The following is a 22,638-nucleotide window of genomic DNA, read 5'->3' as shown; positions in this document are numbered from 1 at the left end:
TTTGATTAATGTGTTGGGATATTTGATAAATCTGTTGGGATATTTGTTTAAATGTGTTGGGATGTTTGGATTGTTTTTTTCCCCAGCCCATTTTTTCACTTTTTATGGATTAGAGGCTGAGGTTTCCCACCCTGAGGTTTCCCTTTTTCCAAGTGCTGTTTGGAATCCTGGGAAAAGTGGGATAAAGGCTGCTCCAGGTTCTTCCCTTCAGTCATAATCCTATAAAATAAAATAATTCTATATTATAAATATATTTAGTGGCTTTAAACAAGAAGAGGGAAGGTTTAAATGGAATTTTGGAAAGGGATTCTGGGCTGGGATGGAATTCCCAGAGAAGCTGTGGCTGCCCCATCCCTGGAATGTTCAAGGTTTGGAAAAATCTGGGATGGTGGAAAATGTTGGAGTTGGAACTGGACGGGCTTTAGGGTCTTTTCCAACCCCAGTCATTCCAGGATTTTGGGATTTCACCTCAGGATCCAACATCCAGGTTATGAAAGGGAATCATGAGGAGAAATCCATGAAAATCCCCAAAGGAAAACCCAAACTCTTGGATCCCAAAGGACTGGCATTCCCAAAGGAATGGGGGCAGCTTTCAGCAGGAACAGCAATTCCTGGATAATCCTGAATTCCCATAACACAAAATCCCAGGAATTTCCATAGCACACCCCATTAATTGGCTCTGCAAATATCCCTGGCCAGGATTTTTTTGGTGGTTTTTTTGGTGGGAATTTTGCCTTTAAGGAATTTTTTTCCCCCCATGGAGCAGCAGCTTTGTAAAGGTTAAAAATCCCAGTAAAGCAGGAAATGATAAAATTTTGGTCTGGTCATTTAGGACACGTCACATATTCAACAAGTGCCCGATAATGGCCCGGTGGCATTTGCTGGGGGAGCTGCTGTGGATAATTGTGGATAAAATGATGGATAAAATGATGGATAAAATGATGGGTAACAGCTCATCCACAGGCTTTGCTTCCAGGGAAAAGCCAGAACACAGCACCAGCTCCATCCTGGTGCTGAAGGGGAAATTCAGGATTGCCTTCCCAAGCTGGTCAAATTTTCTTTTTTTTCCCCTTGAAAAAAAAAATTAAAATTAATTACCTTGAAGGTTAAAAATCCTTGGATTCATCTTAACAGGTGCCATGGATTGGGAGTGGTTTTCCAAAGGGTACATTGGAAAAATTTGTGGAAAATTTGAGTGTTTTTATTAACAATGTCTGAGCTGCTTTAATTCCTTGCTGAGGGCGATCCTCAGTTTTATTGCTCTCATTTCAAGCTATAAATATTTTATTTCCACCTGGATATTGTGATTATTCCTAATAAATGTTCACTCCTATTTCTTATTATTCTTAATAAATATTCACTCCTATTTAATTATTAGGATGGAATCCCCCAAAATAGGCACACATGCTATGGATACATTGCAGATGGGATAAATTGATTTTAAGGTGGTTTAAATTCTGCTTTTATGGGGGAAAGGAAAGGAAAGGAAAGGAAAGGAAAGGAAAGGAAAGGAAAGGAAAGGAAAGGAAAGGAAAGGAAAGGAAAGGAAAGGAAAGGAAAGGAAAGGAAAGGAAAGGAAAGGAAAGGAAAGGAAAGGAAAGGAAAGGAAAGGAAAGGAAAGGAAAGGAAAGGAAAGGAAAGGAAAGGAAAGGAAAGGAAAGGAAAGGAAAGGAAAGGAAAGGAAAGGAAAGGAAAGGAAAGGAAAGGAAAGGAAAGGAAAGGAAAGGAAAGGAAAGGAAAGGAAAGGAAAGGAAAGGAAAGGAAAGGAAAGGAAAGGAAAGGAAAGGAAAGGAAAGGAAAGGAAAGGAAAGGAAAGGAAAGGAAAGGAAAGGAAAGGAAAGGAAAGGAAAGGAAAGGAAAGGAAAGGAAAGGAAAGGAAAGGAAAGGAAAGGAAAGGAAAGGAAAGGAATTTTAACCCCAGTAGAAGAGAATTGAGTGAACGCAAACACTTAAATGTATAATTTCTCCATTTATTCCATATGAAAGCTCACAGATTTTTTTTCCACACTTGCCAACGGCTCAATAGAAAAGAAGGAATTGTGTTTTTCCCCAGGCTGAGTACAGAAATCACTGCTTGTAACTCGCCACCTCCAGGTCCACGGGGTAGCGAATGCGGTTGCTCATGCACTTCTGCCTGTCAATAAAAATGCTGTTGGCTTTCACGGCGATTTCCTTCTCCAGCTTCATCCTGGTCTCCTCCAAATTCTTCAGGTTCTGCTCTGATTCCATCAGTCTTCTCTTCAGGGCCTCCAGGAATACTGCCAGTTCTTCCACTTCGCTCACCAACCTGGAAGGAATTGGGTAAAGTCATGAGAAATCAGGGGATGGTGATGCAAGGGATTGGATTTGGGATAAAGATCAACTGTGGATTCCCAAATTCATCAGGTAAAGACCTCAGAGAAATCCAAGATTGGATTTGGGATAAAGATCAGTCTGGAAGGAATTGGGTTAAGTCATGAGAAATCAGAGGATGGTGATACAAGGGATTGGATTTGGGATGAAGATCAACTATGGATTCCCAAATTCATCAGGAAAAGACCTCAGAGAAATCCAAGTAAAGATTGGATTTGGGATAAAGACCAACTATGGATTCCCAAATTCAACAGGCAAAGACTTCGAAGAAATCCAAGAAAAGATTGGATTTGGGATAAAGATCAACTGCAGAATCAAAAATTTATCAGGAAAAGACCTCAGAAAAATCCAAGTAAAGATTGGATTTAGGATGAAGATCAGCCTGGAAGGAATTGGGTTAAGTCAAGAAAAAGCAGGGAATGGTGATCCAAGAGATTGGATTTGGGATGAAGATCAACTACAGAATCAAAAATTCATCAAGAGAAACCTCAGATAAATCAAAGTGAAGACTGGATTTGGGATAAAGATCAATCACAGATTCTGAAATTCATCCAGAGAAACCTCAGAAAAATCCAGGAAAAGATTGGATCAGCTACAGAATCAAAAAGTTATTTCTGACTTTGAATAAAAAAACTCAAAGTTGTGAGGTGAAAAAATGCTTAAATCTGCCCCAAACCACACTGGGACGGAACAGGAGCCTTGGAGGAGTTGATTAATTATCTAAGCTGGGGTTAATTCCTAAATTGGGTTTGGTTTAAGGACCTGAACTGGGGCTCATCCCTGCAGAGCTCGACGTTGGGCCTGAAGGATCTGTCGTAGAGCCGGGTCTGAGCCACTTTCAGGTAAGCTTCCTTGTCCCTGATGGCTTTTTTCAGGTTCACGATGTTGGCTTCCTCCTCCCCAATATCCTTCAGGATCTGCAGAGGAAATTCCAAGGCAAAAATAAAATTCAACTCATAAATACCATCCCCAAAAATATCTGTTCTTGGTTGTTGTACGTAAATTTTTTTGGTGGATAAACTCCAGAACTCCACAAATCCCAGAAATCCCAGAAATCCCCCAAATCCCAAATCCCACTTGCTCCAGGTGCTGCTCCAGGCACAGTTTGGCCTCGTCCAGCTGCTGGCAGTGGCTGCCGAAAGCCTCGCTGCCCACGGTTAATCCAACACAAAACTATTCAACCCCGACGCGCACTAAACCAATTTTTTTGGCGGATAAACTCCAGAATTCCACAAATCCTACAAATCCCAAATCCCACCTGCTCCAGGTGCTGCTCCAGGTGCACTTTAGCCTCATCCAGCGGCTGGCAGTGGTTGTCCAAAGCCTCATTGCCCACGGTTAATCCAACACAAAACTATTCAACCCCGACGCGGAATAAACCAATTTTTTTGGCGGATAAACTCCAGAACTCCATGAATCCCACAAATCCCACAAATCCCACAAATCCCACAAATCCCAAATCCCACCTGCTGCAGGTGCTGCTCCAGGTGCAGCTTGGCCTCATCCAGTTGCTGGCAGTGGTTGCCCAACACATCGTTGCTTGTGGTTAATCCAACACAAAACTATTCAACCCCGACACGGACTAAACCAATTTTTTTGGCAAAAAAATCCCAGAATTCCACAAATCCCACAAATCCCAAATCCCACCTGCTCCAGGTGCCACTCCAGGTGCAGCTTGGCCTCATCCAGCTGCTGGCAGTGGCTGTCCAAAGCCTCATTGCCCACGGTTAATCCAACACAAAACTATTCAACCCCGACGCAGACTAAACCAATTTCTTTTGGCGGATAAACTCCAGAACTCCACGAATCCCACAAATCCCACAAATCCCACAAATCCCAAATCCCACCTGCTGCAGGTGCTGCTCCAGGCGCAGCTTGGCCTCGTCCAGCTGCCGGCAGTGGCTGTCGAAGGCCTCGTTGCCCGCGGATCGCTGCATGCGCAGGTCCTCGGACGCGTCGTGGATGACGTTGTTGATCAGCGAGCGCAGCTGCACCGACGCCAGCTTCTCCTGCTGCGCCCTGGAGATGTTGTCGTGGCTGAATTCCGCCCAGGATTTCGGGGTGGAGGCGCTGCAAGAACGAGGGGCGGGAGCAAAATGGGAATTTTGTCTTTAAAAAGACATTTGTCAAGGTATTTCTGCCTTGTTTTGGTTTCTGGTTGGTTCAGGTGTTGGTTGTGGTCAGGATTTCTCGTGAGGAACAGGGTTGAATAAATTAGTAAAAGTCCTCTAATAAATTCATAAAAATTCTTCAAGAAATCAATAAAAATCGTTAAATAAATTCATAAAAATTCTTCAAGAAATCAATAAAAATCCTTAAATAAATTCATAAAAATTCTTCAATAAATCAATAAAAATCCTTAAATAAATTCATAAAAAATCTTCAATAAATTAATAAAAATCCTTAAATAAATTCGTAAAAATTCTTCAATAAATCAATAAAAATCTTCTAATAAAATCAATAAAAATCTTCTAATAAATCAATAAAAATCCTTATATAAATTCATTAAAATGGAATGCAGTGGAATGGAAGTGGGGATAGGATAGAATGGAATAGAATAAGAATAGAATAGAATAGAATAGAATAGAATAGAATAGAATAGAATAGAATAGAATAGAATAGAATAGAATAGAATAGAATAGAATAGAATAGAATAGAATAGAATAGAATAGAATAGAATAGAATAGAATAGAATAGAAATTGAATAGGAATAGGAATAGGAATAGGAATAAGAATATTTCTGTAATAGAATTCCCAGAAAATCTGTGGCTGCCCCATCCCTGGAAGAACCCAAGGATGGAGTTTTGAGCACCCTAGGATGGTGGAAGATGTTGAGGTTGGAATTGGATGAGTTGGAAATTCCAGGAACTTCCAACCCAAATACTCCATGTAGAACATCCAACACAACCACAGATCCAACTCAAAGCTCTTCCCATGGCCAATCCCAGCTGGGCTGGAGCGTTCCAGGCGTGCAGGATCCTGGGAAGGACTCACTTCTCCTCGAATTTGACGGAGCTGGGGTGGGACTGGACGTTGGTGCTGTCGGCGCAGTAGCTGATGCATTTATCGTCGATGTGATACGTCTCCACCTTATCTGACCAGTCCACCTCGCAGTTCTCCTTCTGGATCCGGTTGGATCTGGAAAATTGGGATCACAGCTCAGCAGGAAGTGAGAGAATTCCCAAGGCATCTCTGCTTGGGAAGGGCGGCTCCACCCTTTGTGTCCCGCTGGGAAACAAAACCGCGAAATTCTTGTGGGCGGGAAAATCCCAAACGTTCCTGGAGAAGAGCCTGATTGGGATGGGATTTGGGGGGAAATTCCAGTGTGAGGGTACCTAAAAGAAAAGCTTGATTTAGATGGAATACTGGGAAAAAATTCTGGTGTATTGGGAGAAAAATTCAGTATATTGGAAAAAAAAATCCCGCTTGAGAATGCCTGGAATAGAATCCTGATTTTGTGGAAATGTGGGAGAAAATTCCAGTGTGAGGATGCCTGGAATAGAATCCTGATTTTGTGGGAATATGGAAGAAAATTCCAGTGTGAGGGTACCTGGAATAGAATCCTGATTTTGTGGGAATGTGGGAGAAAATTCCAGTGTGAGGGTGCCTGGAAGTGGAGCCTGATTGAGATGGAATATTGGGAAAAAAATCCATGTGAGGGTTGTTGGAAAATGAGCTTGATTTTGACGGAATATTGAGGGAAATTCCAGTGTGACAGTGGTTGGAAGTGGAGCCTGATTTTATTGGAATATTGGGGGAAAATTCTGGTGTATTGGGAAAAAATTCCAGTGTGAGGGTGGTTGGAAAAGGAGATTGATTTTGTTGGAATACTGGGAAAACCTCCGATGTGACGGTGTCTGGAAGAGAATCCTGATTTTTTTGGAATATTGGGAAAATTTCCAATCTGAGGGTGAGGAGGCTCTGGAATGGAATTCCCAGAAAAGTTGTGGCTGCCTCTGGATCTCTGGAAGTGTCCAAGGCCAGGTTGGAGCAGCCTGGGATTGTGGAAGGTCTCTGCCCATGGAACTGCATCATCCTGAATGATATTCAGATTAAAATTGCTGCTTTGTTTTTAGTTAGAATTATTCAAAAAATTCCAAATTCCAAAGAGCCTGTGGGTTGTTATCAGCTGGCAACAGCAGGTGTCACTGTCAGCCAAGGAATTGGGAATTCTCCTGGAAAATGGGAATAAAATGGGTTTAAAATGAGACCAAAATGGGACTAAATGGGGATTAAAACTGGGCCAAAACGGGACCAAAATGGGGTTAAAATTGGGGTAAAATGGGATTAAAATGGGGCTAAATGGGGTAAAATAGGAATAAAGGGGCTAAATTTGGACTAAAAGGGGGCTAAAATTATAATAAAACAATTAAAACCCCCTAATTAAACTCATTAGGTTTCTTTCGTGTTCTAATTAATATAACAGAGCTACTTTGTATTAATTGGAATTTACAGCCTTTTTTAAAGAAACAAGATTTCTTTTATCAAGCAGAACAGAAGCAGATTAAAGGAATTTTTTAAACTAAAATATGAACTTTCCAGCAGTTCATTCCTTTATAATGGTGGAGTTTTAGGATACAGTAACACCATTCCAAAGGGTTTGTTTGAAATTCCAAGCAAATAATCCTTTGGAACTACAAGGAACACTCAGAAATTTCAGATTGAAAGTTCACACTGACATCTGCTGGCAAAAAAATTCCCTCTTGGAGCTCCTTTGATCCCAAAAATCCTTTTAATAACACAAAGATATTCCCAAGAAGAAATCCAGAGAATATTTCTATAGCATTGGAATTTAGTGCTGGGAAATAAATCCAGCACAGTTCTGGAAAGCAGGGAAATTGAAATCTAGTGAAAATCCAGAGGTTTTAATGGAATTTCCACAGTTCCTGGCCTGGCTGAGATCTGCAGCCACCTTTATCCCAGGAATTCTTTGGTAAAAAATCCTGGGAAATGTTTTACCTGATCTGGGTGGTAGCTTGGATGATCATTCTTTTCAGAAGATCCCGAATATCCCGGATCAGATCTGCTTCCTAAAGAAAAACAGGGAGAATTCCCTGGAATTTTTCTGCATCCAGAGCAGGAAACACAATCCTGAGGAGCAATTTGTGGCTAAATCTTTAAATTTCCTTAGCTGTTCTCACTTTGTTATGGTAAAAATTGGGATTTTGGAGTCACCACATCCTGGGAGGCTGAAAAATCTGGGAATTTTCTGGATTCCATGGGAAATCTGCTGTCCTATTATGGAAGGAAGATTCCCAGAGAAGTTGTGGCTGCTTCATCCCTGGAATGTCCAAGGTCAGGTTGGAAAAACCTGGGATAGTGGGACAGGGTGGGAATAGTGGGAATTGATGATTTTTGGGTGGGAATAGTGGGAATTGATGATTTTTGGGTGGGAATTGATGATTTTTAAGGTCCCATCCATCCCAAACCATTCCAGGATTCCATGATCCAATCAGATTAAATGGAATAAATTAATTCCTTGTTGAGTTTTGAGATAGGGAACATCCCCATGCCTGGAACCAGATTAATCAGGATTCACAGCGGCAGTGCCAGGAGTGTCACCAAAATGGAACAGTGCCAGGAGTGTCACTGAAAGGGAACAGTGCCAGGGGTGTCACCAAAAGGGAACAGTGCCAGAGGTGTCACCAAAAGGGAGCAGTGCCAGGGCAGCAATGCCAGGAGTGTCACTGACAGGGAAGCAGTGCCAGGAATGTCACCAAAATGGAACAGTGCCAGGAGTGTCACCAATAGAGCAGCACTGCCAGGAGTGTCACCATCACAGCAGCAGTGCCAGGAGTGTCACCAAAAGGGAGTAGTGCCAGGTTAGCAGTGGCAGGGACGTCACCAAAAGGAGAGCAGTGCCAGGAGTGTCACCAAAAGACGAACAGTGCCAGGAGTGTCACAGACACAGCAGCACTGCCAGAGGTGTCACCAAAAGGGGAACAGTGCCCAGAGTGTCACCATCACAGCAGCAGTGGCAGGGCAGCAGTGGCAGGGCTGTCACCAAAAGGGGAACAGTGCCAGGGATGTCACCAAAAGGAGAGCAGTGCCAGGGCAGCAGTGGCAGGGCTGTCACCACCACAGCAGGAGTGCCAGGGCTGTCACTGACAGGGTAGCAGTGCCACGGATGTCACCGACAGGGCAGCAGTGGCAGGGATGTCACCAAAAGGGGAACAGTGGCAGGGCAGCAGTGCAGGGCTGTCCCCACCACAGTAGAAATGGCAGGGATGTCCCCACCACAGCAGCAGTGCCAGGGATGTCACCAACAGGGCAGCAGTGGCAGGGATGTCACCAAAAGGGGAACAGTGCCAGGGGTGTCATCAATAGAACAGCAGTGCCAGGAGTGTCACCATCACAGCAGCAGTGGCAAGGCAGCAATGGCAGGGCTGTCCTCACCACAGCAGCAGTGCCAGGGATGTCACTGACACGGTAGCAGTGCCAAGGATGTCACCAATAGGAGAGCAGTGGCAGGGCAGCAGTGGCAGGGATGTCACCAAAAGCGGAACAGTGGCAGGGCTGTGCGCTCCAGGCCCTGCTCACCTTCAGCAGCTGCGTCTCCACCTCATCGATGACCAGGTCCGGGGGCTGCCGCCGCTCCCGGCACTCCAGGTTATCGATCACAACCGCGTAGGGCACCTCGGTGGCATCGAGCGCCCGCTCCAGCCGCAGCTTCTGCGCCGCCAGCAGGTTGGTCTCGGCGTCCAGCTCCATGATCTCCTTCTGCAGCTCCATCCTCCAGAACTGGATGTCCCCCAGGCGCTGGCTCAGGGTGCTTTTGGAGTATTCCTGGGCTCGCTGCGCGCTGGCGGCCGCTTGTTTGACCAGGTGCTTGGACTCGGCGCGGCCGCGCTCCGCCTCCGCGCTGGCCGTGATCGCGCTGTAGTAGACGCCCGCGTTGCGGCGGTGCCACTCGGGCAGCTGGTACTTGGCCGTGCGGAAGCCGGCCATGGCCATGCCGCAGCAGGAGCGCGGCCTGTCGCTGCGGACCACATCGCAGATCCTGGTGGGCAGCGGGCGGGCGGAGACGACCGGGGGCAGCGGCTCGTCGGGCTGCGCCATGGCGGAGCGTCCGCCGCTCCCCGCTCCCGCCTGAGCGTCCTCCCGTCACCGCGGCAACCAGCGACCAGGCGGGCCGGCGGCTTGATGGACAGCGGCATGCACCAATCAGAGAGAGGATCTGCCACGGGAGCGGCGCTGATTGGTGGGTCGGATTCCTGCGCCCGCCCCCCACGCGGCTCGTTGCCGTGGTGACGGCGGCTCGTTGCTATGGTGACGGGGAAAGGCGGGAAGGAGGTGTCATGGCGGCTGGGGATGCTCCCATGGAACAGTAGGAAGGATGTTGAACTTGGCCAGAGATGGAGGGTTTGGAGCACAAATCCTTCGAAGAACGGCTGAGAGAGCTGGGGGTGTTTCCCCTGGGAAAAAGGAGGCTCCGAGATGCCGGGATTTCATCCCAATTCCAGCCCCTCTGGTTTTTCCTGGAGCCCAGAAAGCCCCTGATGGTTTTAGGCCTCTCAGCCGAACCCATTTGTGCTCCTTGTTCTGCTTTTATTGCCAAATATTCGTTGTTGAGGCAACATCTATGACTCTGGTCCTGTCGAGGAAAAGGGAAAAGGGAAAATAAAGGGGAAAAGGGGGACAAGGAAGGAGGAGAAGAAAAGAGGAAAGACAGGGAAAGGGAAAATAAATCTTGGTTTGGATATCTGGCAGGAGATGTGAGATTTGATGAGATTTGTGGAAGTCTGTGCCTTGGGAAAGGTGCTTTTTCCAACTGGCAGAACTTTGGGATGAACCTGGTAGGTATGGGCAGAATTCCTGGAATTCCAGGTGGATTTTAAAGCATCTCCCATCCCACAGCATTCCTGCAGAGCTTGGGGCATCACTCCCACTTTGGAAAACCAGGAATGTACCAAAAAAACCCAGGATTTGGAAGAAATTATTGCTCAGATTCCGATTTCTCCCAACATCTCAGAGCTTCTGGGGAATTTTTGGGAAGGATTATGGATATCCCTGCTGGATTAGAACAGTGCTGGGAGAATTCGGCCTCCAATCCTGTTTTCTCTGGATTTTCCTCATGCTCTGGAGCTGATTATCTCTCGGGATAATCCTCCTTGGATGGCATGTACTCAATGCCACAAGCCACAGATTTTATCCCATCTTTTTCCACGGATCCCAGGGATTTGTTCTTCCCTGTGCCTGTGCAAGGTTTGGGAATGATCTGTGTGCTTGGGAATGTGTTCTGTGCATCCAAACAAAGCCTGGAACGCGACTAATCCCAGTTCTGTCTGGGTTTAAGGATAAATGGGATCTGCTGGAATTTCTGGGATTTACCCTGAAGTGCTGATGTCATTGATGTCATTCTTTCAGGGAAAAGAGGGATACGGGATTTTCTGGGAAGGGTGGATGAGGGATCCAAAAAGTGATCCCTGGGATAGCTCAGGGAAAGGAAGAAGAGCCCGTCCCGTCTTTCCCAGTTTTCCAGCCTAACAAAAGGGTCAGGGATGGATTGATTGTCCTGGGGAGGGGACAGGGACACACGTGTTCCCTTATCCCGGTATCCCCCCATCCAGGAATTCCCGTCCTCATCCCGGTGTTCCCATCCTCATCCTGGTATCCCTTCATCCCGGTATTCCTGTCCCTCATCCCGCTTTTCCTGTGCCTGTTCCCGCTGTTCCCGCATCCCTTATCCCATTTTCCCATGCTCATTCCCGTTTTTCCCGTGTCCCTCATGCCGCTTTTCCCCTGTCCCTTATCCCCATTTTCCTGTGCCTGTTCCCGCTTTTCCCGTGCCCATTCCCGCTTTTCCTGTGTCTCTCATCCCTCTTTTCACCTGTCCCTCATCCCGCTTTCCCCGTGTCTCTTATACCACTTTTCCCATGTCCATTCCTCCTTTTCCCATGTTCCTCATCCCTCTTTTCCCGTGCCCATTCCCGCTTTTCCCGTGCCCATTCCCTCTTTCCCCGTCCCCATTCCTGTTTTTCCCGTCCCCATTCCCGTTTTCCCGTGCCCATTCCCTCTTTCCCCGTGCCCATTCCGTTTTTCCCGTTCCCATTCCCGTTTTTCCCGTCCCCATTCCCACTTTTCCCGTCCCCATTCCCGTTTTTCCCGTCCCCATTCGCTCTTTCCCCGTCCCCATTCCCGTTTTTCCAGTGCCCATTCCCTCATTTCCCGTGCCCATTCCCGTTTTTCCCGTCCTATTCCCGTTTTTCCCGTGCCCATTCCCGTTTTTCCCGTGCCCATTCCCTCTTTTCCCGGCTCTCGCTCCTCCCCGTGCAGGAGCCGCTCGCCCACGCAGCTCCAATTCCCCGTCTGGAGCAGGGAAAAAAAACCTGGAGGATTTTCCAAGCCCAGAGAATGTTCCATCCTAGCCAGGGAATTCTTTGGATCAGCCGGATTTTGGAGGATGCAAAAATCCCTTTCCTTGGAAGCTGCAGCTCCGGACTGAGCCCCTGGAGCTGCTCCATGCATGGATGCCCCCGGAAAAAAAAAAACAAAAAACCTTTGGAATGATTTTCCTTAACCTTCCTTTCAGAAGGAAGGATTTCCAAATGAATTTAATTTGGGGGGCTGGAATTTTCCCTCTTCCCTTTCTTCCCTCTTTGCCTTCATTTCTTTGGATTAAATTCCTTATTTTCCACTCAGGGAACACTCCTTGTTTTCCAAAGCAAATCCTTATTTCAGGAGATGCCACACAGAAAAGCAGGAAGGGAACAGGAGCTTCCCTATAAAATATTCACCAGCTGAGCTGCGCTGGAGCCTCCAGAGGAATTTTGGGATCTGGGATAAGGAGGCTCTGCTGCTTTTCCCACATTTCCTCCTCCTGGCTCATCCTTTATTCATGTGTCCTTTCCGTGACTTCTCGGGATGGCTCCTCCTGAAGGAGCCTTTGATCTTTTTGTTCCTGAGCCAGGAAGGGAAAACACCCCAGGAAAATGGGAGAAGGGGAATTCCCTTCATGGAATTTGTTAGGATTGATGGGGTTTTAAGAGAAAACACCACTGGAAAAAAAATGGGAGAAGGGAATTCCCTTCACGGAATTTGTTGAGATTAATGGGATTTTAGGGAGCATCCCATTCCAGCCCTGCCATGGACAGGGAATTCTTTCATCCCAGCCTTTCATTGAGTGCTGGAGAACATTTTTATGGCAAAGAAGGAATTATTTTCCTGCCAGGATGTTCCAGAGCACAGGAGGAGCCTCCTGGAAAAGCTTTCCCATTCCAGGAGGAACCTGGAGGCTCCTGCTTGGATCATTCCCAGGATGGCTCATATTCCCTTTTTCCATCTTTTTTTTTTTTTAATCCAAAAATCCCTATTTTTTTGTGGGATTGACTCTGGAATGGTAGGGCTGGGATGATCCTGGAACGGTTTGGATTGGAAAGGGGTTTTAAAGCTCATCCCATTCCAACCCCAACACTTCCCATTATCCCAACCCTCATCCATCTTTTCCTTGGGCACTTCCAGGGATCCAGGAGCAGCCACAGCTTCTCATCCCAGCCAGGAATTCCTTCCCAAAAATCCTATCCATCCCTACCTCTGCATGTTGGAAGAAATTCCCTCTTTTCCTGTCATTCCATACCCTTGGGAATATTCCCTCTGCATTTTTCCTGGAAATTCCAATCCTTCCCACCGAGCTGAGGGGATTTTCCTGGAAAAAAAACCCAGCCTTAGGTGGTTTTATTCTTTTTTTTGGGTTTTGTTTTTTTGGGTTTTTTTGGGGTTTTTTTCTCTGCTGGGAATTCTCCACCCTTGGAATGGGAAGAGGGAAATCCAGGAGAATTCAAACCGAGGGAAAACCGGGATAAGGCGAGCGGAGAGTGGGAGAGATTCCAGCGGAGTGAGGTCAGCGGGAATCCTCGGCAGGAAAACCCGCCTGGTTCCCATGGAAACGCCCAGCCAGGATTTCACACTCCAGCAGCTCCAAGTCAGCATTCCATAAAAAAAAAAAAAAAAAAAAAATAAAGGGAAAAACCCAGGGAGGGAATCCTGAGGGAACCCCTCCAGCCATTTTATTTTCCCTTCATGGAATGCACAGATAAATAGGAATATTTGGGATTGGAGCACGATTCCAGGTGATTTTCCAACATTTCAGAGGGTTTGGAATTATTTTGTCGTGGGATAATCAGTGGCACAAGGAGCTCATTGGAAATTAAAGGAATTTTAAGGATAAATGAAAAAAAAAATCAGGAAAAAAGGGAACAGGAGGAGCTTGGAGGTCAAGAATCCATAAAAATCCGGATTTTCCTCTTGGGAAGAGATGGAATTGCAGGATTTGGGAGGAAAAAGGAATTTTAAGGAGGATTTTCCATCAACAGTGAGAGGTTGCCATGGGCAACTGGAATTTGGGAGGTTGGAATTTGGGAATTCCTGAGTGGAGCAGGGATTCCCTTCCAGCAGCAGAGGGAAAATCAGGGAATGCAGCTGGGAAATCCAATGGAAAAGAATAAAAAAGGCAAAATTCCCAAGTTTGAGCTGTTGTAGGATCCTGAAGGGTTGGAATTGAGGGAGGAAACAAAAAAGGGGTTTTCTGGGATGAAGTGGGATTAGTAGGAATGGGAATCAACAAAATTATTCCATGATTGAGCCTCGAAAATTCAAATAATCTGGATTTTTGGGGATGATTACCAAACTCCATTGGCAGCTCTGGGTTGGACAAATTTGGGAATTCCAAAGGAATTCATGGATTTACCATAAACCAGGAGTCATGATGAAACTGGATTGTTCCCATCCTGGAAGTTCCTGAGGGAATTTGGGGTGGAGGCCAGGCTGGACATTGGGAAGAGGAGGAGAACAAAGCAGAGAGAAGGAAAATTCCCGAATTTTGGGGTGGGAATGGGAAGAACCCCCCAGGCCCTGGCAGGAGCTCATTCCCAATTTCCTCAATCCCACAGGAATCCCATTATCCTGATTTCCCAGGGCTGGAATTCCCTCTGGGGAGGCTCCTCTCAGCCTCTGGATCCTTCCCAAAGATTTGTTCTTATCCAGGCTTTTAGAGCCAAAGCCAGGCTTTACAAAGCCAGGCTTTTAGAGACAAATCGAGCTTTCCAAAGCCAGCCCTTAGAGACAAATCCGGACTTTACAAAGCTGGGCTTTTAGAGCCAAAGCCAGAGCCCTTAGAGAAATCGATATTTCCAAAGCCAGGCCTTTAGAGACAAATCCGGGCTTTACTAAGCGAGGCCTTTAGAGACAAATCTGGGCCCTTAGAGACAAAGCCAGGCTTTACAAAGCCAGGCTTTTAGAGCCAAAGCCAAGCTTTAGAAATCTAGGCTTTGAGAGCCTAAGCCTGGCTTTTAGAGGCCTCCCATGAATATTTCAGGCCGGAGCAGGGCAGGGATGAGGTTGTGAGGATGGGAGATGCTCCACAGGGAATTTTCTGGAATCTTCCAGCTGGGTTTGCTGGGATGAGCTCGGATCCTCTGGGGTCTCCTTCCCTCAGGGCCTGGAGCAGCCAGGGAAACCTCTGGAATGGGAAATGTTTTGTCTTCTGGAGCTGGGATCAGATGTGATTTCATTCCCATTTGGGATGGAGGATCCCGGTTTTCCTGGGATTTTGTGGATTTATGAGGGAATTCCCAGCTCTGCAGCCCCTCAGGAAGCTCAGGATGTCCCTGGTGATCCCACAAATCCTGAGTGATCCCAAAAATCCAGAGTGATCCCACAGTGATCATAGAAACCCAGAGTGATCCCACAAATCCTGAGTGATCCCAAAAATCCAGAGTGATCCCACAGTGATCCCACAGTGATCCCACAAATCCAGGGTGATCCCACAGTGATCACAGAAACCCAGAGTGATCCCACAAATCCAGAGTGATCCCACAAATCCTGAGTTATCCCACAAATCCTGATCCATCCCACAAATCCAGAGTGATCCCACAGTAATCCCACAAATCCTGAGTGATCCAACAAAACCTGAGTTATCCCACAAATCCTGATCCATCCCACAAATCCAGAGTGTTCTCCCAAATCCAGAGCCATCCCAAACTGCTCCCACCCGGATTTAAAATATTCCCAATCCACTCCAGCGTGTCCTGCTGCTCCTTCCTTCCAGGATCATCAGATCCCAGCAGAGTTTGGGATGGGAAGGATTTTAAAGCTGATCCAATTCCATGGGAATTCCATAGGACACTTTTCCCCATCCCCAATTTCTCCAAGCCCCATCCAACCTTGGACACTCTCAGGGAATTGGGAAGACAAATTTTTTTTTGTGATTTAAGGAAAAAAATCCCAAATAAATCTATTTTTAGGGAGATTCCAAGAAGGGAATGGGATGAAGATGGAGCAGAATCCATATCCCAGGAATGCTGGAGATTCCCAGCTGGATTTATCCAACCCTGCTGCTGCTCTGGGATGGGAAATCCCAAAATCCTCAAATTTCAGGGACATAAACCATGGAAATGCTGAAAAAACAGGAGGGAAAAGGCTGGAAAAATGAGTGTTCCCTAAAAACATCACTTTTCCTTCTTTTATCCCACCTGGGGATAACAATTGGAGCATTTGGAAGCTGCCAGGGGAATAAAATTTGGGAATTCCAGACAATTCCAGAGTGGGATGGGCAGGACTGGAGAGGGAAATCTGGGAATGGGAGATTATTAAATATTTAACCCTCAATATTAGGGATATTTAAGATTATTTGGGAATATTAGGAATTTTCTCTCCATGTTTCCATGAGACCACAGTGGGGAAAGTAAGGAGCCAGAAATCCCAGGAAAAAGGAAGAAGAAACCCCAAGAATTCGAGTGGTCCTTGGAGCTGAGGCTGCATCTCTTCATTTCTATCCCAAAAAAAAAAAAAAAAAAATCCAGGATAACTTGGCCAAGAACGGAGTTCCCAGAGCTCTCACCTCATTTTTTGGGATCACCAAATCATTTGGGTTCATTTGACCCCTCCTGCTCCCGGTTTTTAGAGGTCAGATAAGGAGCTCATCTCAATTATCTGTGGAAAAGATGATTTCCCTTTTTTCTGGCTTCATTCCCTCCTTGTTATCCCAAAAAAAATCATCACCCAGGCCAGGAGGCCAAGGAATTTCCTGGATAACAACAAGAAATGAAATTACTTTATTCCCCCCTGGCCCAAGGAGGTGAATTCCTCCCTGAACTCATCCCTGAAGAGTATCAGGAATAAACTCCAACTTTTCCAAGGTTTTTCACCCGGCCCAAAGGTTCCCTGACCTCATTCCAGGCTAAAAATTCTGACTGGAGAAATGCTGAGCTTCCCAAAAAATAATCATGGCTGAGTTTCCAAAAAAATAATCACAGCTTGGAAGTGGAACTCTGGGACTTGGAGATGCTGACCTGAATTTTGGGAATGCAAAGTTTGGATGAGGGAAGGAACTTTGGAGGGAATGTTTAAGGAGTTGGTTATTTACAATATCCAAAATTCCCTTTAAAAATGGATTTCCTGGAAAACACCAGTGTTTTAAATTTCCCTCTACTGGTTTTCCACATTTCATGAAATTCCTGGAATGTTTTAGGATAAAGCTGATCCCACGTTGTTCCAAATCCTGGCCTTGGATTTTTCCAGGGATGAGGCATCCCAGCTTCTCTGGAAAACAGGGAATTAGAACCATTCCTGTCGTGTTCTCACAGTGATGGGATAAATCCCATCAATCCCAATTTTCCCTCATTTTTTTTCAGGGATAGGGTGGTACTGAGGGCTCTTGGAAACACAGAATTCCAGAGATTTGGATGAGCAGGATCCAGGAGCTCCCGCAGCATCCAAAGGAAATCCATGAGCTCATTCCCTGCTCCTGGAAGAGCAGAAGGAAATTCCCGTGAGGGTCACATCGTATCCAAAGATTTTCCCATGTTTTATCCTTGTTTTTCCCTGGAAAAGAGGCTGCCAGCAGAGGGCACGCGGTCTATGGAGATGGATCCTGCTCCCAGCTCTTCCCCAACCCTTCCCCAGGAGGACAAATGGAGGCAGGAAGCGACAATCCCAAGGTTGGGGAGGGTCGGGAATGGGGTCTGGGATCCCCCAGAACTTCCAGGAGTTTGGGATGTGATTAAGGACCATAAATCCCTGGTTGTTCCTTCCCAGGGATTTGGATCTGAGATCCCTCAGAACTTCCAGATATTTGGATTTTAAGGATCATAAATCCCTGGATGTTTCTTCCCAGGGATTTGGGATCCCTTAGAATTTCCAGGAGTTTGGGATGTATTCAAGGACCATAAATCCTTGGTTGTCCTTCCCAGGGATTTGGATTTGGGGTCCCTTAGAATTTCCAGAGTTTGGGATGTGTTCAAGGACCATCAAACCCTGGATGTTCTCTCCAGGGATTTGGGATCCCTCAGAACGTCCAGGTGCTTGGATTTTAGGATCATAAATCCCTGGCTGCTCCTTCCCACAAATCTCAGAACCTCCAGGAGTTTGGGATGTGATAAAGAATCATCAATCCCTGGCTGTTCACTCCCAGGCCAGGTGGGAATGCCATAAATCCCAATAAAAACCAGCAGAGCATTAAAGGAGCCGGGAGTGATCCATAAAAAATCATGGAAAGAGCTGGAAGTGACTCCCAGAGCAGGAGCAATCCTGGCTGTTGTTTCCTGGCACCTTTGGAACATGTTTTGTCCTTCCTGATCCATCCTCAGCCAGAACATTCCCTGCTCCATCCCAAACTTTAGCAGGGATGCAAATTCCCCTCTGGATGCGCTCCCTGATCTTGGATTTGACTTTGAGGCTGGAAGGGAAAAGCCAACAACAATTTCTGGGCTGGAAAAGGGATCGGGAGGCTCCACAGATCCCAAATTCAATTATTCCTCCTGAAACATCCTGAATTTATCCATCCCGACTTTTCCTGGATGCATCCTGGGCTGGATGAACTCCTCCAACACATCCCAGAGAAAGAATTTCAGGAATTAGCAGCAATTTCAACGAGTTTGTCCCCTCTGATTTGGGATTTGGGGAAGGGAAGTTCCGGGAAGGGGAAGGAAAATCCTCAGATTGCACTGGAAATTCCACAGTTTTCTCCCAGCTAATTAGGACAAATCCTAAATTCCAAAGGGAAGATGTGGCTGGGAGCTGGGGGAGCTCTTCTGGATTTTCCCACTCCAGCTCAGGGAATGACTTTAAGAGGGAAACGAGGAGGAGGAAAAAGGGAATAGCAATAAAATCCCTGCCTTTCCAGCGGGGTGTCAGGAGAGCAGGATACTCATGGGAGTGCTGAATCCATCCTCAAATCCAGCCCCAAATCCATCCCTGGAGCTGCCGTGGTTATGGAAAGGAGCCCCCACTTTCCTGGCATGAGGATTTATTCCATCCCATAATTCCTGAGGATCCTACAAGGAATTGGGAGGAGCTGGGCAGATCCTACTCTGTGTATTCCAGAGATAATTCCATTGGGTTGGAATTAATTAATTCCTTGGAATCAATGATTTTTTTTTTTCCACCTTCAACTATTCGAGGATGGCCCAAGCCCCGTCCTTGAACAATTCCAGGGATGTGGCCAGAGCAAAGATTCTCCTCATCATTCTGGAATTCTCTTTCCCAGAGCCAGAAATCCCAAAACCTTGGGAAATAATGTGGCTGAGACCCCCACATGAGCTGGAAACCTCAAACCCTCCAGAATTCCCACAAACTCACTCAGGTTTTCATGGAAACCATGGGCAGAGAGGGCAGGAAACAGAGGGAATTCAACCCCAGGGAAGGAATTCAAGAGGGATTCAACTGGAAGGAGATCCTGGTGATTCCCTTCCCTTCGGATTTTCCCATGTGCCTCATCCCAGTCCTTCATCCCACACCCCTCCCATCCCCGTGGCTTTCCCACAAGCAGCCCCTGCAGACGGGCTGGATCATCCTGAGGAATTTTTGGGAATATTTGGATTCCATCCTTGGATCCCGTTCCGCTCTCTCCTGCTTGGGGCTTTTCCCTTTGTGTCCCACACTGAAATCGCCACGCGCTGTTCATCCCGACCCGGAACGTCCCATAAAACCTCGGAATTGCCGCTGATCCCGGTTCTTTCGGAGCCCCATTAGACTCAGCTTTGAAAGCTCTCCTCCCAATCAATTCCCAGTTATTAACCGGGAAGAACATCGGGAGCTGCGTTTGCAAATGGAATGTGCTGCTGGAAAATGAACTCGGCTCCTTCAAACATTCCAGGGGACGGGATCCCATCCACTCCCGATGGAAATCCCATCCCCGCACCCCCCGGCCTGGCATCATTCACGGAATTCCAAGGAATTCCAAGGAATAAAACTTCCCCAGGGGAGTTGAAGGGCTGGAGTCTGCGAGGACTTTCCCTGAGTTGTTTCTTGGGATCCTTGGGAGTTAAACCCTGGAGCAGCTGAGCTGCGAGCTTAGAGCCGAGTTCAGTTATTAAACCGCTCCTACCGCCACCCTGGGCTCACATAGAGGATGGAGGAGCGCCGGGAGGGGGATCTCCCTTTTTTGGGCTCTTTCCCATTTTTTTGGGGCTCATCCCCTCCTTTTTTGGGCTCCATCCCCCCCTTTTCTTGCCTCCATCCCCCTTTTTTGGGGTGTGCATCCCCCCTTTTTTGGGATCCACCCCTCTCGGAGGTGCCGGAGCCGCGCAGCCCTGGCAGGATGGAGCGGCACCGAGCGCGGTCCAAACCCTGCGCGCCCGCCCGGGGATGCTTTGGGAGGGCTCGCACCTGGCTGTCCCCCACCCTTGGGTGCCCTCCCGTCCCCCAGCTCCGCTCGGAGCCCGAACAAAGGCGGGGGAGGGGGCGATGCGGGGTTGCCCCGGCTCCTCCCGGCGCCCGCCCCCGCCGCCGCCGCTCTCCCCTCCCCTCGCTCTCCCTCCTCCCCCGGTAAATCCGAAGTTTCCTGTTGGGCACGGGCGAAGCTCGGCGGAGCTGCCTCCTCCTCGCTGCTTGGGATTTACCGTCGGGAGAGGCTCGGGAAAGGCCCCCGCCACCTCCTCTTCCTCCTCCTCCTCCTCCTGCCTCTCCTCCTCCTCCTCTCCCCAGCCTTCCTCCATCCTCCATCCCCGCGGGCGGGCGCCGCACGCCGAGCCCCAACCCCTCCCTCCCCCCGCCCCTCCCCGCTGGATTTTGGGGGTGCCACCGTGCCCGTGGGGGGCTCGGCCACCCCCGGGAGCCGCGATTGTCGCCGGTCCCATGTGAGCTGCAAGGCACGGCTATGCCCCTGGGGACACCGCGCTCCGCCCGACTGAGGTAGGACACCCCCCGAGAATCCACCAGCCCCCAAAATCAAAACCCGGGAGGCTCCTCCGGGGGGTCCCCAAGGGTGGGGGACACCCCCAGCTCGCCGGGGGGGGGCGGGAGCGGCCGCGCCCGGGCGGAGGCTCGACCTCCCCCCGCCCGCCTTTGTTGTGGCTGGAGCGCCGGGACCCGGCGGAGCATCCCCGGGAGCAGCGGGCGAGCGGCGGGCGAGCAGCAGGGGAGGGGGCCCGGCCCTGACCCGCTGCCCTCGCCCCGCAGGTGCCGCTGGCCGCGACCATGAGCGCCGGCGAGAGCCGCGAGCCGCCGCGCCCGGCCGAGGTGCGGGTGCCCATCACGGCTCTGCCGGCGCCGCGCCGCCCCGCCGAGCAGCCGCCCGAGGATGCCGGCAGCGGCTCCGGCTCCGGCTCCGGCTCCAGCAGCGGCTCCCCCGGCCGTGAGCCGCCCGCCGAGCTGGGCTCCGAGGAGGAGGAGCAGGTGCCTTACCCGGCGCTGGCACCCACCGCCTTCTTCTGCCTCAAGCAAACCACCCGCCCGCGCAGCTGGTGCCTCAGGCTGGTCTGTAATCCATATCCTTTCCATCGCGACACCCCCCGGGACACCGCGACACCCCCCGGGACACCGCGACACCCCCCGGGACACCGCGAGTCCCCCCGTGGCCGGAGCATCCCGGCGGAGCTGCGCGTCCCCGCTGCCGGCAGCGCCCGGGGATGCCACGGAGCCGGCGGCGCGTCCTCGGCGTGTCCCCAAAGCCAGCTCCGAGAGGGGGACACAGCAGGGAGAGTGTCCCCAGTGTCCCCCCAGTGTCCCCCGTGGTGGGGACACGCCAAGGTCCCGCAGCGGCTCCGTGCGAGTGTGCGGGACGGGCAGGACGGAGCGGCTCGGGGGGTGCGGGAGCCGCGACCCCCCGAAATTCCCACCGGGGAAAAAAGAAAAAAAAAAATCCCTCAACTCCACTCGCGGCTCGCTGGGACGGGGAACATCGGAATTGCAAAGGCGACCTTGATTTTATTGGAATGCCGGGGGGGATCAGCCCCTCCGGTGTTTATATAAGAGCCGCGAGTGCACGGGAGCTTTCCCGACGTGGAAAAATGGAGCTGGAGTTGCTTTGGGAAAGGCACATTCCCGAAAAGTCCCCTCCGCTTTTGTTCTGCTGCAACTTGCAGGGAAGGAAGGGAACAGTGAATCCCTTCAATCCCCGCCGTTCCCGGTGTCCTTTCCCGGCTTTAGGAATGTTAAATAATCACCCAGCAGCGTTTTCCTCTGGCTCGTGACATCCAGGAGATGGAATTTTCCCCGGAATGCTGGGTGCGAGCGGGAGTTGTCGGGTTGTGCCGGGAATCTTTGGGAAGTGAGCTTTTAGCACGGGCATTGTGTGGAGAATTCCTGCTTTTCCCTGCCCCCCATCCCTGCCTGCCTCTCTCTCCCCGTTATTTATTAATTAACCCCATGATTTATTAATAAGCTGATTATTGATCTGCCTCAGCTCCCCACACAAACCCCTGGTTCTCCCCAGCCCTGCAGGAATTTCAGATTCCTCCCGGAATGCTGCCTCGGGCTGGGAACTGTGGGAATAATCCCAGGGAAAATCCCACAGTTTTTATGGATTTGGGGCTCCTTTTGTTCTGCACGAAATTTTGACTAACTTTGCTTTCTGTGATGATTCCCAAAACCACTCAGGGATTCATTAGGGGTTGGATTTAGTCGGGAAAAATCCTTTTCCCAATTTCTTTGCTCTGGAAAATGGAGCTCCTTGGCCCCAGCTGATGGCTTGGCTCTGCTTGCAGCAAAGCTGGGCTTAAATTCCTCTTCCTGAAGTGCTCCTTGCTGGTTAAACCAGGCCTAACATCACCAGAGCCATGCTGGGTTCTCATTCCAACATTCCCCAGAAGCTGGATGCTGGAAAAACGGGATTTGGGACAACTGCTGTTAGGATTTACAGCCCTGAGGGGAAAACCTGGATGTGAGAGGATGGAAAAGAGGAGTTGATGCTTAAATATTCCATGGAATGATAATTCCCTAAGAGAAATGGGATGGAGCTGGCCTTGGGAAGGGCACTGTGTTGTCACAGCCAAGAGTGAGTCAGGATGGATTTATTCCCTAATCCAGGTGCTCGTGTTGGAAAACTTTGGGAGTCTGTGGGAGGAAAAG

General features: G+C 48.8%; 2 protein-coding genes across 3 annotated transcripts in view; one reads left to right on the top strand and one right to left on the bottom strand.

Moving 5' to 3' along the window:
- Positions 1 to 1,949: 1,949 nt before the first annotated feature.
- On the bottom strand, positions 1,950 to 9,428 carry TEKT4 (tektin 4). The gene is made up of 6 exons (XM_033074253.1): positions 8,893 to 9,428; positions 7,312 to 7,382; positions 5,347 to 5,490; positions 4,200 to 4,422; positions 3,115 to 3,269; positions 1,950 to 2,287 (listed from the first exon to the last, which is right to left on the bottom strand). The coding sequence occupies exons 1-6, from the start codon at positions 9,409 to 9,411 to the stop codon at positions 2,068 to 2,070; spliced, it is 1,332 nt and encodes a 443-aa protein (XP_032930144.1). The 5' UTR covers positions 9,412 to 9,428; the 3' UTR covers positions 1,950 to 2,067.
- A 10,700-nt stretch (positions 9,429 to 20,128) lies between these two features.
- The window catches only part of CACNA1H (calcium voltage-gated channel subunit alpha1 H), a 156,761-nt gene continuing 154,251 nt past the window's right edge, over positions 20,129 to 22,638 (top strand). Inside the window, exons 1-2 of one of the 2 annotated variants that reach the window (XM_033074183.1) lie at positions 20,129 to 20,481; positions 20,749 to 21,056. In XM_033074183.1, coding sequence (XP_032930074.1) covers positions 20,767 to 21,056 — 290 coding nt within the window. In that variant the 5' untranslated portion in view covers positions 20,129 to 20,481; positions 20,749 to 20,766. Of the gene's footprint in view, positions 20,482 to 20,748; positions 21,057 to 22,638 lie in introns of those variants that run through there. The other variant, XM_042779780.1, reaches the window with a different exon arrangement.

Source organism: Catharus ustulatus, chromosome 16 (genome assembly GCF_009819885.2).
Source record: "Catharus ustulatus isolate bCatUst1 chromosome 16, bCatUst1.pri.v2, whole genome shotgun sequence".
Classification (NCBI taxonomy): Eukaryota; Metazoa; Chordata; class Aves; order Passeriformes; family Turdidae; genus Catharus; species Catharus ustulatus.
Note: the sequence above shows the minus strand (reverse complement) of the source record. Positions and strands in the feature narration are given on the sequence as shown.

Bases quoted from the DNA above. Each gene is read 5' to 3' on its own strand.
- TEKT4 (XM_033074253.1), bottom strand. From the start codon at position 9,411: ATGGCGCAGCCCGACGAGCCGCTGCCCCCGGTCGTCTCCGCCCGCCCG. The intron at 7,383-8,892 runs GTGAGCAGGGCC...GTTTTTCTTTAG, and splicing joins TGGAGACGCAGCTGCTGAAG to GAAGCAGATCTGATCCGGGA. The intron at 4,423-5,346 runs GTGAGTCCTTCC...TCGTTCTTGCAG, and splicing joins TCCGTCAAATTCGAGGAGAA to CGCCTCCACCCCGAAATCCT.